We start from the raw sequence: 18,515 nt of genomic DNA, 5'->3' as shown, positions 1-18,515 counted from the left end.
CTCACCATCCCTAAAAGCATATTTCTAGTTTCTATAAGAATGCTACAATTATTTTTATAAAAGTAAGTTTTAAGAATTATTTTGTGATCACTTTTGTTTTCACCACAAAAATAAAAGGAAGGTACTGACATTTCCCGTGTTCCCCTGCATGAAGAGCATCCCCATTATCAGCATCACTCAGCAGAGTGGGACGCTTGTTACTGAGAGTGAGTCTGTACTGACACATCATAGTCACTTAAAAGTTCATACATTATCTGAAGCTTCATCCTTGGTATTATAGAATTGTTTTGATATCTATATTTATGATAACCTTTAAAAATATATATCCAGGTGCATATTAAATATATAAAAGTCTTGTTATTAGTTAAAACGTGTCAAGTATAAATTATGAATTTTCATATCCAGCACTGTTACTTCTAAGTCTAAAATAACATGAGTTATTGTACACACAACTTTAATATAATTTTCCCTAGCCTTTGAATGTTGAAAATGAGCACTGAACATATCAGCACATCAAATGTGTGTAAGGCAGTGGAGTCAGGAAAGAGAAACCAGGGATGTTTTAAAGAACTATTAAGTATTTTAGGGGATAGCCTACAGAGAGATGTAGGTGAAAATTACAAAATGTACCAAAGTTTTATTCAAAGAAGATTGGTCTTTATTCAAAGACCAAAAGGAAGAACCAAAGACAATCTCTTCAGCAATGGGTTTCAGACGCATGTCACTACAGAGAACTCTATAGCAGACAGGTTCACTGGATGGGTCTAGGAGAGAGCAGCTCCCAGTCTGCAGGCTGATGTGGGTGAGGATGGATCTCACAGTGTGACTTGCAACTAGGATGACCTCTGTGACAATGTCAGCAGGCCCAGGCTGGAGAAGGTGAGCTCTGGCTGTGACTAGCCACAGGAACTTGCTGGAGGGTGAATACCACAAGAACTTCCTGCATGCATGCAGATGTCAGCCACAGCACTGGAGCCAAAGGAGAGAAAACAACATGAAACCAGGAAGAGGAGTCCTTTCTCCCAGTGCTCTTCACTGACAAATTATCAAGTGAGCTGACTGGAGAAAAGGTTGTAGGATCTGCTGCCATTATCTCAGAAAGTACCATAGGTATAGGTATGGAGCAGAGAGAACTAAATATCTAATCAGCACTCGCTGTTACTGTGCAACAACCCCAAGGTTTTTCTAACAAAAGCCATGTGACTATATTCTACTTGCTTGGACAACAGAACCAACGCAAATATCTTCTGAATCTACTTAGTGCATCATTAGCAATGATTGTAGTGATTTTTTGGTAGAGACTGGTAGTTTCATTGGGTAATAATTAGTGTCCTTTGATGTCTCTTATATATCTGTTTATTTTCCACTACTGGATTTTGGTTGTTTTTGAAGGTACCTTGTTTTATTAAATTCTTTGTCTTTCCCTTTAAACGGTCTTAATTACTATGCTTAGAAACCTACATTGATAGAAAAAATACAATGTTAAAATTAAGAATATAAAAATTAAAAAGGTAACATGTCCATGTGAATTAAACATTAGTTAATGACAGAATGTGGGAAGAAATTTATTAATTTGACATCATTAAATGGTAGTTTCACTATAATTCAGTTACAAATAGGAGAGATCCTATATTTGTTTATCATGTGCAAAATGAATTAATAATTCCTATACATTCACCTGTTTAAATATATCTTGTTTATGGTCTCTGAATTTATTCCTTAGGTTCATATATATAATATGTGATTATTCAAAATTAATTACAAGTGATATGTGCATTGAGTTGATTTAATACCTGATGTTGTGTTACAGACAACCCAGTTGTATTGGCATTTACAAACAAGCATTAATTTTACTCAATTTTTCTCAGTCACACACCTGTGGTTTGGTTGGTTTCCAGTTGATGTAGGCTGAGCATATATGAGCTTAGGTGCAGACCACAGATTTGGTTTAGATTGCTTTATATCTTTTATTCTCTGAACAGTGGGCTGCCTGATATGTGACCTTCTCAGAGCAGGGCTTAACCACTCTGGACAGAACAAGCAGAAATGTGCTACTTAATGCTTGTGCTCTGAACTCATAAACTGTTACTTTCAGAAACATTTTATTAACCAAACCAGTCATGTGGCCAACCTCGTTAATTTTCTGCAAAGTATACTCTTCTCATACTGGTCAGAGTAAAGAAATGTAGATTCACTGAAAAATCATGTAGCCATAGAAATACGTGTAGATAAGAGTAGTGTCCCAGCAGTTTTGACCCCTGTGGGGGTTATAGAAATCCCAGAGGTCAGGGTATGACATATCCATAGGTACTGCAGGGCTACATTGTTCCTCACATCACTTCAGTACTGCCAGGTATGTGTCCTGTATTTTAACACAATGAATTTACCCATCAATAGAATCATTATTTAATAAGAATAATTTCTCAAATTTAAAGTACCTCTTGTCAATATAGGGAAACAAATAGAAATCATTAAAGTTTTGAGGAGAAATCACCAAATGCAATGATCAGGAGAATAAGTCTGAATAGGAAATTAGTTCATCAAAGCAAATATTAAAAAAAATGTGGTCATACTTCTTACGGTGCTCTTGGGAAAATGGTGACTTTTGTGTTTATGGTTAAAGCCCCATTCATCTCACTGCTGCTTCTCTGACACGAAGTGACTCTGACAGCAGCATCATAGAGACTGCAGAGTCTGTCTGAAATGCTCTGCCCTCACAGATGTTCAGTGTAAATAACAGAAAGAGAAATAAATGACAATAGAGAATGTACTTGAGACCATATCACTTGTATACTGTGATGATTAGCGTCAAATTTATCAATGTTACTGGTTTTTACACCAACTTCATGTCCTCATCTGAATATTGTGTCCCCAGTGGAACCCAATCATATTGCAGTTTTCTCACAGATGGCATTCCCAATTGTTCTAACTTTGTTCAAAATGTTTTCATGCAACACTTGTACACCCGAACATGATATATTTTATTTTTTATTATATTTTTATCATTGTTCGATTGTAGTTGTCCCACTATTTTCCATGTTGCCCTCACCTGCCCTTCCCATGCCACCCTGAAGTCTATTCCCACCCTGTTGTCCCTGCCCATGAGTCTTCTCCTAATGTATTTTAATGTTTTCTGGCTTGCACCAACAATATTTCATCTGTCACAGTTGGAGGGTTAACCTCTGAGATCAAGGGGTCAACAGGACTGTCCTCTCTGTCAATATCCAGGGGAGACTCTGGACCATGAATTTCTCTCACTGTTGGCTGGAGCCCTCAGTCCTTGGCATCCCTTGGCTTCCAGACATCTTACCTCAGTCTCTGCCTCTGTCACCTCATTGTTCTCATCCTGTGTGTCTGTCTCTGTGTCCAAATGTCCCTCTTCTTATAGGATATCATATGCATTATTTAAGGGCCATCCTATCACAGTATGACCTTATCATAATTTATCTGCATTTGCAGAGGCCCTATTAGATAAGGTCACATTCTTGGCCTGTTGCACACATTAATTCAGTGGTTGGAGGAGCATGGGAATGAAACCCTAGAAAATGACTTAAAAAGCAGGTTATGTCTAAATCTTTTTTATTTTATTTATTTATTTTTGATTAGGCTGTCTTCTCCATGGTATGCTGTAGCCCCCCTTCAAATATTATTGGCTGTTAAAAAAATAAAAATGGAACTGCCTTTGATCCAGTGATTCCACTGCTGGGAAAACACTCTAAGAATCCTGAGTCACCTATTCAAAAGAACTTATGCACCCCTATGTTCATAGCGGTGCTGTTTACAATAAGCAAGAGATATAAATAGCCTAAGTGCCCATCAGTACATGAGTGGATCAAAAAACTGTGGTACATTTACACAATGGATACTACACAGCAGAAAAAAGAAGGGACTCCTACTCTTCATGACTGCATGGATAGAACTGCAGAATAGTATGCTAAGTGAATAAAGCTAGTCTGTGAAAGACAAATACCATATGATCTCACTAATAAGTGGAACCTAATCAACAAAACAAATGAACAGAATAGTACTAGAGACGTGGCAATAATGAACAAACTGACATTGACCAGAGGAGATGAGAGAGGGATATAACGAGGGAAGAGGGGAGGGTCTAGTTAAGCAATGTGTATGAAGGACCCATGGCCATGGGCAACAAGGTGGGAATTGACTGTGGAAGCAGGGGTAGGTAGGGTGAGGGAGAGAAACTGAGAGAAAGTTGAAACAACTGTAATTGAATATGAATGAAAAACAGAAATTATCACAATTTATAGTGATTTGAAGGTAAATCATATGTTTAATCATCCTCATTTTCAAAGACTGAGGACTACAATTTCTGTAGTTTACAATTTGTTTTATTACCTGCTGAAGATGACCAGCTACACATCCTATAGTTCCTTCATAACATTCAGCACCTGGCAATGATATGATTTGTTTAAAAGTTACCTTTGTACTAACCACATAAGAAGTGGAGAGACAATGTGGTGGCTGGTGTGGCTCAGTGGATTGAGTGGCAGCCTGCAAACCAAAGCGTCCCTGGATTGATTCTCAATGAGGACCACATACATACCTGGGTTGTGGGTCAAGTCCCACAACCTGTGAGAGGCAATCAGTCATTATGTTTCTTTCCCTCTCCCATCTCTCTAAAAGTAAATAAATAAGATCTTAAAAAAGAAGTACTGAGACCAGAGCAAATGATTTCTTGCCTGTTTATGTTTCTAAGTGTAAGGCCATGTTTTCACTATGCTAACATTTACTTATATTAACAATTTAGGGATGCAGTGAAAAGCAGAGGAAAAATAATTACAAAAAGAATGGCAATGTTGGGGACTGCCCTGCCTGGTCTCAGGAAGCTATAACCCCCCGTGACTTAGGCTGAGTGAAAGAACTCCAGACCAGGAGCCACTAAGGAGACAAAACTTATTTCCCTGGCATGAACGCTGCCTGTTCTAATGCCTGGCTCCCTTTGTGTGATCGGCAGTCAATGACGGGTAACAATTCTCTAGGAAAGAGAATGCATCTAAGGCAGACATGATCACGTGGTAATGCCCTAAGAGGACAGACTTAGGGCTGTGGATATGAAGGGGTGATGGACATCAACCCCTGCCCCTTTGGCTTTGTCAAAGCCTGAGTCCTTGTTCTTAGATGTGAGAGATCCAAGTCTCCTGGCTGCCTTTGTTTTCTCTATTAACTCAGGCCTGCGGAAATAGCAGGGCGGTGCAGCCCAGACCAGAAACGGTGGACCCCTGGGGTAATCAGGCCTGGGACATAGAATATGCAAGATCCTGTGAGATCTGTTTGCTGGAGGATGTTATTAACTTGAATTTAAAGGCACAGACAGGAAACCGTTGGAACCCGTAGTCCTTTCATATGTTAAAACTCCAAACTCTGCCCAGAATCACATCTGGGGTTCTATCTGCACCTTTGTAAGTCACCTACTTCTTTTGATCTTTTCTGCTAGACTGTGAATCCACAAACTAAGTCTGTTTTCTCAATAAAAATCTGCTTGGGAATGGAGACAGGGGCTCTCCACTATAGAGAGCGGCCATTCCGTTTTTACTTCCCCACAGAAACTGCTTGTCTCTCTGTATGTCTTTCTCGTGTTTCGACGAGCCATCTGTAGCATTCCAAGCTCACTGCAGGCCGGTGGTCATGCGTCATGCCAATATATGTCTTACCTGAGACTGCATAATTTTCTCTTGAATGGATATTTCCTAGATAACTCATTTTAGACTAATACATACAGCTAAGCCAATGCTTGTAGAGTAAAAGCATCAGTCAGATGATAGTTTCTCTCTCCAACTCTGTAATACAAATAACCTTTTGGATGCTATAAACACATTTCTTCATTTTCTTTAAGTAAATTAAAAAAAACAGATTTCCCAAAAATTGAGCTTAAAACTTTAAATAATTTTGCCTTATCCTCCCAAAATAGAAAAACTTCTGGAACCTCTTTTTTTTTTTTTTTTTAACCCAAATGCAAAGGTATATCATAGCCCTAGGAAAAGTGTGTTGGCTTTTCTGTTCTTTTGTGTTAATGAAGTACATGGTTTAAAGACCAACTTCTCACCGCATGATTTTCAGACCTCAATTATTTTCAGCATATAACAGGTAATAAGTAATGATATTGTTCATGGGACTTTCAAAAACTGCACTTATACAGTGAGATCAAACCATATTAAAGAGTGCGTTTTTATTTTCGCAAATGCAATTTTACTTTAATTTTTATTTTTCAATTACAGTTGACTTCCAGTATCATTGTAGTATAGTTTCAGCATAGTGGTTAGACCCTTATGTAACTTATGGAGTGATTCCCAGCCAAGTAAGTCTAGTCCACACCCTGCACATTATGTGTTTATTTGAATATTATTGACTGTATTTCCTATCCTTTACATTCTAAGACAATTTTGTAACTACTAATTTGTAGAATAATTTTATAGAACTTCTCATATGTAGTAGGTTGCATATCAATTGAAAGTTTTATGATCTGCAGTTTATTTGTTACCTTTTTCCCCTTTGGTAAGAACATTTCAGATCCATGTCTGGGTGAACTTCTGTTATGTGATGCAGTGTTATTGACTGTAGCCACCATGTGACACATTAGATCCTTAGGCTTCTTCATCTTACACGTGAAGGTTTGCACCTTTTACCAACTTCTTAAATTCTTATTCTCAGCCCCAGACAATCATTAGCCTCTGAGTTTGTTACTTTTAAATTTTACATATAAATGATACCATGCAGCATTAGTCTTTGTCTCAATTATTTCATTTAGCAAAATGCCTTCAGGTTCATCTTGGTCATCTATGAGAAAAATTTATTTTTCTCATGGCTCAAAATAATTCATTGTGTGTGTAAGTGTGGGTATGACTTTAGTCCATTCATCCATTAAACACACTTAGGTTGCTTTCATACCTTAGCTATGGTGAATAATGCTTTAAGGAACCTGGGAATACAGGTATTTCTTCATAATAATTGTGTCACTTTGGATATATGCCCAGAAGTGGGATTGCTGGACCACATGGTACTTCCAATTATAACTCACTACCAGTAATAGATAAACATTTCCTCTTTTCTTGATACAATATGAAATGGATGAAAATAATTCCATTTGACACATACTAGATGACTCACATTTAATGTTTAATTTCTTCTGAGATTCATGTGTCATCTAACTTATGTTTTCAAAACTACTTTTTCTGACATTTTCTATTTTGATTAGGTTAATTTTTTAAAAATTGCATTCATTTTCATCCTACATAGTTACATTTTGGCTTTTGTCATTCACAACAAACATTTCTATTAAAATACAGACAGCTACTTATGACTGGAGGATGAATTAATGAATAATAAAATGAGTAGCAATTTATTATTTCCATCTCTTACATTATAGTATAGTACAATGTTGTTTAATATTTTCTCCTTCTTAGAGACACTTATTTTTATCAGAGACAATATAAATTCCTTATATAAAACTAACAAATTTAATTCAGCAATTAAAATAACAAAGACAGAGAGATTGAGGAGGTAAGATTGGGCATTAATATTGGTGACAGTTATCCTTAGTTGAAAATGCAGTCATTCCTCAGAATATTAGTGACAAATATCATTGAGTACCTATTGCTAATGGAATTGTAATTTTATCGTTTTCCATTATAACTAAGATACAGTGAGTATATAAATAAATTTAAGTAATGCCAGAATTTAGTAACATTGCCCAAGGGTAGGATAACAACATCTAACATACCCTTAAGAAGGCCTAAATTTTCAGTGTGTGTAAATTTTAAGACGTAGGTAAGTTAAGAGTAGGGTGGACAACTTTTTTGTCCCAGAAATCTTTGGGAATACACACATGATTTCCCAGGGGCACTTACGAATGCATAAACTAAATGACATCGGACAAGCTCAGTCTCCTGTATTCTGGAGGTGTGTGATGAGATAAGCCATCTTCAAAATTGCCCAAGTGTAAGAATTTCCTGTTCAAACTTTAAGTGACACTATGATGAGAAATCTATTTTTTTTATACTTTTGCCTCACTCTCAGTGTTCAGGGGGCAGTCTGTGAGGACCACAGACACTGCTTGTAGACGGGAGTCAGCAGGTCTCCTGTGAAGGATGCACGGCTTTCTGGCTCCCAGAGGTATGTGTCCCTACTCTCCTGTCTCTCTACTGACCTGATTCTGTTAATGGGAAATTACAAATGCTAGATGTGATACAAATGAAGCACAATTAATACACAATAAAATTGAAGAAAACATTGGTGGCATAGTTTAGGGTAAAGAGTATAATTTGAAAAAAAATCAAATTTTTGCCTGTGCAAAATTACTAGCAAGCATATCACATTCATATTTTGCTTTGGAAACGAGGATAACTTAAATGAAAAGCTGTAAGCATCTTGACAAGGAGCAGTTAACTTTGGATTTTGTAATTAATAGATATAATAATATATGTGTATTACTTCTTATTTAATACAGACCATAAAAATAAATTCTTAAGTTCATCAAATCACAAAGGTCATATATATCTTCAATAATGCATTTAGGTTAAATAAAAGCTGTTTGACTTGCAATAAATATCAAGATTTACTAGTCTCTGTACAATAGTTATTTAAACTTAATTATAAACAATCTGAAGGTTTTTAGAAATTAAACAAAACATTGCAACAAGAGATGCCACATTGGTAAGATGCTCCTGTGGCAAGAATTGTTACACTGTCTGGTAGAAGTAAAAGTAGTAACATGTCAACTGTGTTATAATATTTTTCCGTAAAGGTTATAAATATAGATTGAATATTAAGTGTTTTACATGCATTGCATGTCACATATTTTCATTCCCACTTTAATTAACAAACTGTGTCGCTAGACACTAATTACTAATGGTCATGCATTGTGAATTTCAAAGCCAGAGTGTACTACAAATCACACTGCCTGAAGCATCCAGTGACTGAATTATTAAATTACATTTCCTGGTTTATTACATTTACCTGCACATTAAAGCTGCCTTCACAGAGTGTGACAGCCAAGGGATTTTTCTGGACATTTGCAGCAAAAGTGTTCCTCCATAAATGATCTGCAACATGATTATTTATCATTTTGTGTGTTTTCATATCTTAACCATTAAATAAATTACAAGTTACTGGTGTAAAGTGTGTTACATAATCTTTTGATGTTCTATTGCATTTATTATTTATTGAGCTTTGGGTAAGTTTAGTGTGCCATGTAACATTTTCAACATACAATAAATTTCATTAAATTTTTTAACCAATCTCTCAGAACTCTACAATTATTCAAAATAAAATATTTGATAGCACCTCTTCTGTGCTTTGACCTAATAATTGTGACTAAATTGCATTAATTTATTGCAGTTAATTACCATACATGCTAACAATACCATTCCTCCAACTTTAGAACACTCAGTCTTAAACATTATTGGATTTAGAAATTGTCATTAAAATTGGTACATTTTTTTAAACAGCATTATAATCTTCACAGTTACTCTAATAGTGTTAAAATGTTTCAGTGGAATTTGATTTTATAAAGATATTTTGAACTACTTTATTCTTTGCTAACTTACTACTTTTCACTGCTTTAGCCAATAGTATCATGTCAAACATAGAAAATCATAGAATTATCCAATTATTGTACGGGAAACATTTAAATCTCTAAGTCAATGAGAGGAAGACTTCACATTGGCCCAGTGCAAAGTGAGTGCTGCTTCTTCTCTCACACTCCACCCACACTGACTCTCCCAGGGATCCTGTGAGTGTTCACATCACATATTAACACTGAAGGACTGTCATCACAGGCACCATCCCTGACGTTACTCAGCTGCAGAGATGGATCTCCAGCAAGAAAACAACTCAGAACTCAATCTGGCTGAGGACTCCAGGAGACAGCAAAGGAAAGGCAAGGGCATGAAAAGTTCCCTTTTACAAATCGAACAGCAAATGTCCTCTGTGGAAATAGAGTTTCCAAATGCTTCTCAAGATCTTCAACGAAATGACAAGAACCATTGCACAGGTGACACATTTAACAGACACACAAAACTGTTCTGGGATGTGCAGTTGGCGTGAAGAAGTGTGGGGGAAAGAGTGGGGAATTAGCTGACATTTGTTCATTTGCGAAGACCAGATCTTAAAGTTGCAAAACAGTGTCTTAATATGAAATCTGAGCACTGATTTATTCAGACATCGTTGTAAGGTTCAGTCTTTGGTAACTCAGGGAGGATTATGTTTCCTGACAAGGCAGTGGCATATTCTGAGGGGCAGATTGCACTGGAAGACTTGGTCTGGGGATGCTCCAAGTTTATTTATGTGATTCCCTGTTCATTTGGGTTCTCTCTGAAAACTGTCCAGCTAATGTCCCCATTTGTTTCTCTCTTGCTGCAGATTCACCATCACCACCAGAGAAGCTCATTGCCGAGATCCTGGGAGTCATCTGCTTTGTCTTGATGTACACTTTAGTAAGAATGATTCTCTGTAAGTAATCTTTGGAATATTTTAAGAGAAGTTCTCACTTTAATGAATCTCAGTGCCTCTAAATAGTTTAATTTATTATGGAATAGAGCTTTCACTTTAAAGTAAACATTTAGATAAATGTGGAATGTCATTCTGAAATATTCAAGTGCGTAAATAGGAGAATGATTGTAAAGAGCTTTTCATATCCATTTGTATATTTTTATTTCATTACTCAAATATATGCATTACGAATATAAAGACATTATTTATAAATACAAATTAATTCTTGGGATTGGTTAAACCACTAGTTTTAGAAATGGTAACATGTGATCCAAAGTCTTTTGAGATATTCTTCCCCTAAATCTTTACTTTTGTATTAATTGTTTTGGTGAAATCAATTTTATTTCAGATTTCTCTGCTCCTAAACAATACTCCAAATTTCAAACTAAGAAACCAAAATTATGGTGTTTTAATTCTATCAGTATTTACTTTTATTTTGAGAATCACTATAATGTTTTCTGGGTACTGTAGAACTGGGGAGGAGCAATTTGTCCACAGCAGCAAGGATGGAAAAGATACATTATGATTTTAAAAGTTCTGTTTTTAGTATCCTTTATATTTTCTCTGTTTTAGGGAAGACACAAATAAAATATACTTATGAGGGAGAATATAAATGATGAAATATAGCAATAAAAGTTCATAAATGATTATAAGAGAGTGATTTTTTCCTCATGCAATATGAAGTAGTTTTATTTAAAATTACCATATCCAGGTCTGCCTCAGTGGCTCAGCTGATTTGAATGTCATCCCACACACCAAAAGATTGTGGGTTTGATCCCTCGTCGAGGCTCAATCCAGGTTGCATGTTTGATCCCTGTTCAGGGCATGTACAAGAGTTAACTCATCAATACTTCTTTCTCACATCACTGTTTCTTTCTGTCTTCCTTTCCCTTCCTCTCTCCTTACAATCAATAAGCATATCTTCTTGTGAGGATAAAAAATAAATGAATGAAATAAAATCACCCATTGAGATAAATTAGCTTGTATGTCCTACAGCTCTAAAAGATGAACAAATAACGTTACTATGCTACATAAAAGTGGTTATATTCATTGATGTTGTAGGCATGAGACAATGGATATATTTATTTTTTAATAAATAATATGGGCACAAACAATAGGGGATGAGAGATGACCTTTCTCCATGATGCATATATGAATGCTTTTTGTTTTATATGTATCAGCCTGTAAGTGTGCATAGATATTGTGCTGATGTATGCATACACCTATGCATATATGTAAGTTTTTGTTTTATAATTCAAATTGTGTTTAGTTAAAAATTAACTATTTTTATATTCATCAGTGCATCTAAGTACTTCATAATATTGTAGAATAAAGACTTGTTTTAAAGTATGCCTGTAGACTAAGAGCAAAATTGTTACTCTGCACAAAATTTGTCCAAGGTATAAATATCAGAACTTTTTAGAAAGTAATTTATAAATAAATATATATATCCCACATATCAGTTATAATTCAAATCATTCTTTAGGACACTTTATTCAGAAATACAAATAAATTATTCTTATTGATTAGGCCATAACTGTAAGAGATGGTGAAGTTTCCTTCTCAAGGGTTTTGAAATATTTTTCCCCAAATTGTCATAGCTTCATTGATATTTCTTGGTAAAATCAAATTTATTCCAGATTATTTTAATCTTAGACAATTGTAGCATATTTCACAGTAAGGAACAAAAGTATTATGATTTATGTAGATCAACATTTTTTTATAATGATTACTACTTTTTCTAGCTAACATACTACTGGTTCAAAATAATTCTTCTTTCTTGTATATAATATAAGTTATAAATTATTTTAACAGGGAGCCAGACAGTTACAGAAGAGAATGAGACAGGGAACAAAACAGGGAACCAGAAAGGTACCTAATTATTTTCTATGTTCCGATATCAATACAGCTTCTACCTTGTCTCTAACAGTCAAAATTTATAGGTTTTTGGGGGGAGGTCAAAGGAACATAAAATATAATACTGGGCAATAAATGTATATAAAATGAGCTTAGAGAGTGCATTTCTTATGCAAAAACATGAAGAAATATTCATTGAAATTCATCATACTCATTGTTGCCAATTGACTGAAAGATAATATGTGGTTCTAAAAATGCGGTGTCTTTCATTGACATTCAGGACATATAGAAAGTGGATATTTTTGTTTTGTGTGTTTGCTTAATATGGGTACATGAATTAGGGAATGAGGGGCTGACCCTTCTCTGTGAGTGTGTGTGAGTGTGTATGAGTGTATTACGCCTTATATATGCCAGTCTGTGAGGGCATATGCATATACTGTGCACTAATTTGTCTATACCTGTGCAAACACTGAAATTAATTTTCATTTTACAATTCATATTGTTCTTGGATAACAATACATAATCTTCCTTTAGCATATCATTGTGGTCGATGTCCACCAGAATGGCTTACATATTCCAACAACTGCTATTACATCAGCACTGAAGGAAAAATATGGAACGAGAGTTTGATGGCCTGTGCTTCTAAGAGCTCTAACCTGCTCTATATAGATAATGAAGAAGAAATGGTAACATTTTTAATGTTTCCCACATTTTACCTAAATGAGTGTTTTGTTTTATATTCTATACAATTCCTTCATACTTTTGTATATATCTATAATTTATTTTAAAAACTGTTAATATTTCATTGTTTGAATTTATAATATTTTATTTATGTTTTATAGCATTAATGTGCATTTGATAATTTTCAGTTATTGATTTTCATACACAATCAGGCTCCTTCTATAAATGCTTTTTTTCTAAACTTTGCTACTTCATTGTACCATGCATCATGGAGACTATAGATATGATTGTGCATGTTGGCAACTGAAATTGGTTATGAAATAGGTGTTGCCAATGCGCTCCTGTGCACTCTCTCATGATTTCTCCTCTCTTCTCACATAAACACTGTTCTGAGATTTTATATCACAAATTATCTTTGCCTAATTTTGAATTTTACATAATGGGAGTAATTCATTATGCATTTTACATGTCTCCATTAACTCCCTCATAGTATTTTTTTCAATTAATCCACATTATTGAATGTACCTGGAGTTTGTTTATTTTCACTGCTGTATTGTATATACCAGGCATTCTTTAATCTGTTCTACTCAGAATAGAGATATTTTTAGTATGTGGCTGTTAACAATAATTATTTACCTGGCTGGCATAGCTCAGTGGACTGAGCGCGGGCTGGGAACCAAAGTGTCCCAGGTTCGATTCCCAGCCAGGGTACATGCCTGGGTTGCGGGCCATGACCCCCCAGCAACCGCACATTGATGTTTCTCTCTCTCTATCTATCTCCCTCCCTTCCCTCTCTAAAAATAAGTAAATAAAATCTTTAAAAAATAATAATAATTATTATTTAATAAAAATCCTTGTGTATGTCTGTTTTTACAAATAATGTATATTTAGAATAATTTATACACAATAACACATATAATATATAAATTGATATGCCATGCGATGTATATAATAATGTAATATTAATTTATAAATATAATTGTTCTAATGATATATGTGTATCAGTAAAAGGTATTCCCATTTTACATGAGATTGAAATTGCAGGGTCAGAAATATATGTGTATGTAAATTATCTCGATTTCTAGTTTGTTGTGTAAGTATACGTTATATCCAATGGTTTCCTGATCCAAAGCTTAGTACTGCCAGAACATTTAATGCCATCAGCTCTAATCATTATATGAAAGCATCATTATGACGTTGATAGGTATTTTCCTCATACTGATCAATTGAACACATCTCTCAGAGCGCCATTCATTATGGATTTCTGTACTGTGAGAATGAGAAGTGCCCATTCATGTCTCTTGACCATTTCTCCTGTATGTTACTTGTTATTTTCATTCTTAGAAGTAGTTATATTTTTGATATGACTCTTTTTTGAATTTGTGATATGCAAATGGCTTTCCTGACTATTAATACATTTTTCTCCACATATTGGAGTTTTTTAATGATTAGGACTTATTAATGTTACCATAATCCAATATCTTGTTTTGGATGTTGGTGATTATTTTGGACCTATTTCACGAGTTAGTCAAAGTTCATGAAGATAATCTACTGCATTACTTTTTATGGTTTATCTTTTTTCTTTACTGGTGAACTTTTAGTTTTAGGTTTACAATACTTTGAGAATTTATATTTTTCTGATGCTGTGTTTCTGATGCTGTGTGGTAGAGGTGTAGTTCACACTTTCCTGCATCATTATCTAGTTGATGCGCCGTAATTTATAGCAGATGATCTTTTCTACATAAACAACTTTATATATATGGGCCTATGTATTTTAACATAAAATTTAAGAGGATAATCACTTATTGTGTCTCAAAAATTGTTTTTCTGTCTTCTTTTGTCTTTCTTTTGTTCACAGGCAATTAATTACACTGGTCAATTTTACTGATAAAGTTCTATAATGGTCTCCAAGCCTCTGTTAGTTTTTCCCTCCCTTTCCCTCTACCTTCAGGATATATCATTTCTGTCACTTCATCTTTATTTCATCAATTCTTCCTTCTCCATCTCAATATTTATGTAAATGTATTGAATATTATAATGTAGATAATTATTTTTCAACTGATAATTTTATTTGATTCATTCATACAGTTTTTATTTTACTAATTGTTCTGTTACTGCCATCATATTGGCATAGAGTTATCTGAACATAGTTTTTAAAATACATTTTAGATAAATATATATTCATAATAACTAATATTAAATACTTGTATAAAAATCCAACATCTTATCCCAGTGAAACTTGTATTGTGTAGCTGAGTATCTTAGGGTTATCCCCCTGAGTATGGAAGATATTTTTTAGCTTCTTTGAATAGTTTCAAAATGTTGGTAAGTCTACATTTTCAATAACATAGTATAATAAACATGAATCCTCCTACATGCTTATTAGATTAATATTTTTGTAACTTCAGTTATAAAATTTTACTGTAGAATCATCTGTTTTGAAGCATGCTTACTCAGTTTTTAAAATTCTTGTTATTATTTTATTTTTAGGCTCAATTACTGAGATTCCCCTTGGGCCTGCATAGCTTACTTGACAAGCAATGATCTTTAAAAATTTATCCAAATACCTCAGTCAGTATGGCTCCACCCTCTGCTACTTGATGTATTTCTGTGTGTGTGTGTGTGTGTTTGTAAAGGAGTAATCGTAATTTTAAAATCAGTTTTCAAGTCAAAATTGGCTTATATTTTTTTACCGGATTATCTTTGTTTCTTGTGCACAGTGCTAATACTTTTCCCACCAGCCAAGTAGGTGTAGAGAGTTAATATCATCTGTTGTACTGTGCTCTCACATTCAGTACCTTCCTGTTTATGGCTGGCACTGTGCTGACACAGACCAGAAAAAGGGTGGTCATCTTCACTTTTAACCTAGTGAATTCAGCCCTTTGGCCTGAAAAAGGAGTGGGCAGTTTCACCACCACTTCCAGAGGTAATCAGACTTCCCTGTGGCAACACCAGTGATGTTTCAGCGTTCCCCAAACAGTAAGAATTACACTTCTCACATATGAAGTGAGATGGGGAATGAGGGAGACATGGGAGCAGTCTTAGACATGGAGACTACAAATTTGCTCTATTTTCACTGGAATCTCTAGCTGCTTTTTCTAGTAGTAAATGCTCATGTTATTTTTACTCTTTGATCAAGTTTCAGAGATATGAAATTGTTATGTTTGTCCCTTCACCTAATCATGCTGATGCATTTTCTTAATGTGTCCAATATATATAAAAGTATATTATAAATTGTATCATTCTAACCTAGAAAAATAACTGTATTTGGTTTATCATTTTTAAAATCATCTTGATTTAGGTTGTAAATATACAATTTAGTTACTTAATATTTTATTTGATTCCATTTGAAGTCTCATAGCTTGCCATATACAACATTGCTTTTTTTTTCAAACTGCTATATAAGAACAGTATAAAATATAAACTGTAACCTATATAATTCTCTTTCTTCATTCTGATTAGATCATTGAAACAAATAATGATACAGGCCCAGTCCTGGTAGGTCCGCTGGTTAGAGCATCATTGGAAGGCAGGCAGGGAGCTGGTTGATGCCCCATCATGCACATGCAAGAAGCTCCCAAGGAATGCCACACTAAGTAGACAGACTACCTGATTCCTTGCTCTCTCTCTTTCATCAATAAAAATAAAGTGAGAAACAAAAGAAACAACAATATTGATTTAAAAAAGGAAGCGAGTTCTTTGGCATACATTTACTTTTTTAATGAAGAATGGTAAAAAATGGTTACCTATGTATGAAAATTAAGAGTAGCATAAAAGCTTGTGCACTTTGAAACTTTATGAAAAAGTTCTTTTGTAAATTTCCAGGTATAAAATCATTCACAGCAATGTAAAGCAAAAACATGGAGAATATAGTCAACAATATTCTAATAAATATGCATGGTGTCAGATGGTCCCCTGATCCATTGGGATAGTCACCTCTGAAGCTATATACTGGTCCAAAACAATATTGAATGTGAACAGTAAAGAAAAAAACAATGTCTTTAAAAGTTGCTTTCAAAATAAGTTCTCTGAAAATAGCATTGTTGCATTTTTCTATGGCCAATTTATTAGTGTCCAAAATCATTCTCATTGTTCAATATGAACAAAACCTGCATTCAAATTCTCAGTATACAAATAAAAGTCAGAGGCAAAAGAATTATAATATGTCATTTAAAACATAAAGGTTGTCCTGACTGGTGTGGCTCAGTGGGTTGGACATTGTTGTGTAAAGGGAAATGTCACTGGCTCAATTCCCAGTCAGGGCACGAGCCTGTGTTGCTGCAGGATTGACCCGGGATCCAGCATAGGAGAGGCAACCCATCGATGTTTCCCTTTCTTTCTCCCTCTAGTCCTCTCTCTCTAAAATTAAATAAATTGAAACTTTAATAAATAAATAAAATAAAATATAAAGGTTTAGACTTTTGTTTATCCTCCTATGGTAGCACAGTTGTAGATTTGTAGTTTTCTTAAAAGTCTTGTGCATCTAACATACATGCAAGGATCTCTTTCTGATATTCTGCCAGCCTTGATGGGTGCTGGTTGGCTTCTTGCACATGTACACCCGCATTTCCAACTTTGGCTTCTAATGTGACCACACCTTTTTTTCATGAATTATCATTCCCAGACTTTTGAAAAGTTTATTAATATCCATAATATCAGCTTACAGTTGCTTAAGAGAAATCTCTTTTTATGAATAAGCTGGAGGTCATCCTCTGGAATTCCCCCATCCTGCACTTGAGCTTCAGGGTGAGTTTGGCTTTGCCAGAACACAAGATTCCTTCCTTTGAGCTCTCTTCAGGAATTCCGCCAGATTCTCTGGCAGAGGCTCTCCACTGATGCAAAACACTCTTTCTCTTTCTCAGCTGCTCACCTTTGAGGCGAGTTGGTCAGTGATGCTCTGAATTCAGCCACTGAAAATTAACCTGTATTTTCCTTTCATGCTGTTCACTGAGGGTGGTAGGAGGAGATATGAACTGTTTCATGGACTCACCTGTTTCTTCAGCCAGTTGTTTACAATATTGGTGATTCTGCTGCAGGTGTTGCCTCAAATCACGTGATTCTTGAGATGTTCCACGTGGATTCAGGGTCCTTAATTTTAACACCCAAGGCAGTGTGATCTTTGAGTGTTGGATATGCTGGGCCAGCTGGGTGGGGTGACCAAGAATTCCTGGAGTGCAGGATGTGGTTTATTGCTTATTCACTAATGTCATCAGATGTTGGTGGGCTGTGCAGTTTACTTACCCGTCACCTCCCCCTCTATCTGTGAGCCACTTTAATTGTTTTACAAATACAAATTAGTTTTACTTAATTTCTCATAAAATTTGTTTTCTCATAGAATTTTTTGAACATTTTTGAAATACATCCATGGACTGGACTGTCCCAGAGAAATAATACTAATTCTTGGGGGTGGACAATTGGCACAACTCTCTCTTCTGAAATGTAAGTTTCTTTAAAATGCCTAAGTATTATTC

The 18,515-nt window shown here is 35.0% G+C and overlaps 1 protein-coding gene across 1 annotated transcript; it reads left to right on the top strand.

The window, feature by feature from the left end:
* The first annotated feature begins 9,721 nt into the window (after positions 1 to 9,721).
* On the top strand, positions 9,722 to 18,487 carry LOC114489335 (NKG2-A/NKG2-B type II integral membrane protein-like). The gene is made up of 4 exons (XM_036016861.1): positions 9,722 to 10,009; positions 10,378 to 10,467; positions 12,898 to 13,049; positions 18,380 to 18,487. The coding sequence occupies exons 1-4, from the start codon at positions 9,826 to 9,828 to the stop codon at positions 18,485 to 18,487; spliced, it is 534 nt and encodes a 177-aa protein (XP_035872754.1). The 5' UTR covers positions 9,722 to 9,825.
* Positions 18,488 to 18,515: the final 28 nt, after the last annotated feature.

This window comes from Phyllostomus discolor, chromosome 2 (genome assembly GCF_004126475.2).
Source record: "Phyllostomus discolor isolate MPI-MPIP mPhyDis1 chromosome 2, mPhyDis1.pri.v3, whole genome shotgun sequence".
Classification (NCBI taxonomy): Eukaryota; Metazoa; Chordata; class Mammalia; order Chiroptera; family Phyllostomidae; genus Phyllostomus; species Phyllostomus discolor.
Note: the sequence above shows the minus strand (reverse complement) of the source record. Positions and strands in the feature narration are given on the sequence as shown.

Bases quoted from the DNA above. Each gene is read 5' to 3' on its own strand.
- LOC114489335 (XM_036016861.1), top strand. From the start codon at position 9,826: ATGGATCTCCAGCAAGAAAACAACTCAGAACTCAATCTGGCTGAGGAC. The intron at 10,010-10,377 runs GTGACACATTTA...CTCTTGCTGCAG, and splicing joins TGACAAGAACCATTGCACAG to ATTCACCATCACCACCAGAG. The intron at 13,050-18,379 runs GTAACATTTTTA...GTTTTCTCATAG, and splicing joins TAGATAATGAAGAAGAAATG to AATTTTTTGAACATTTTTGA.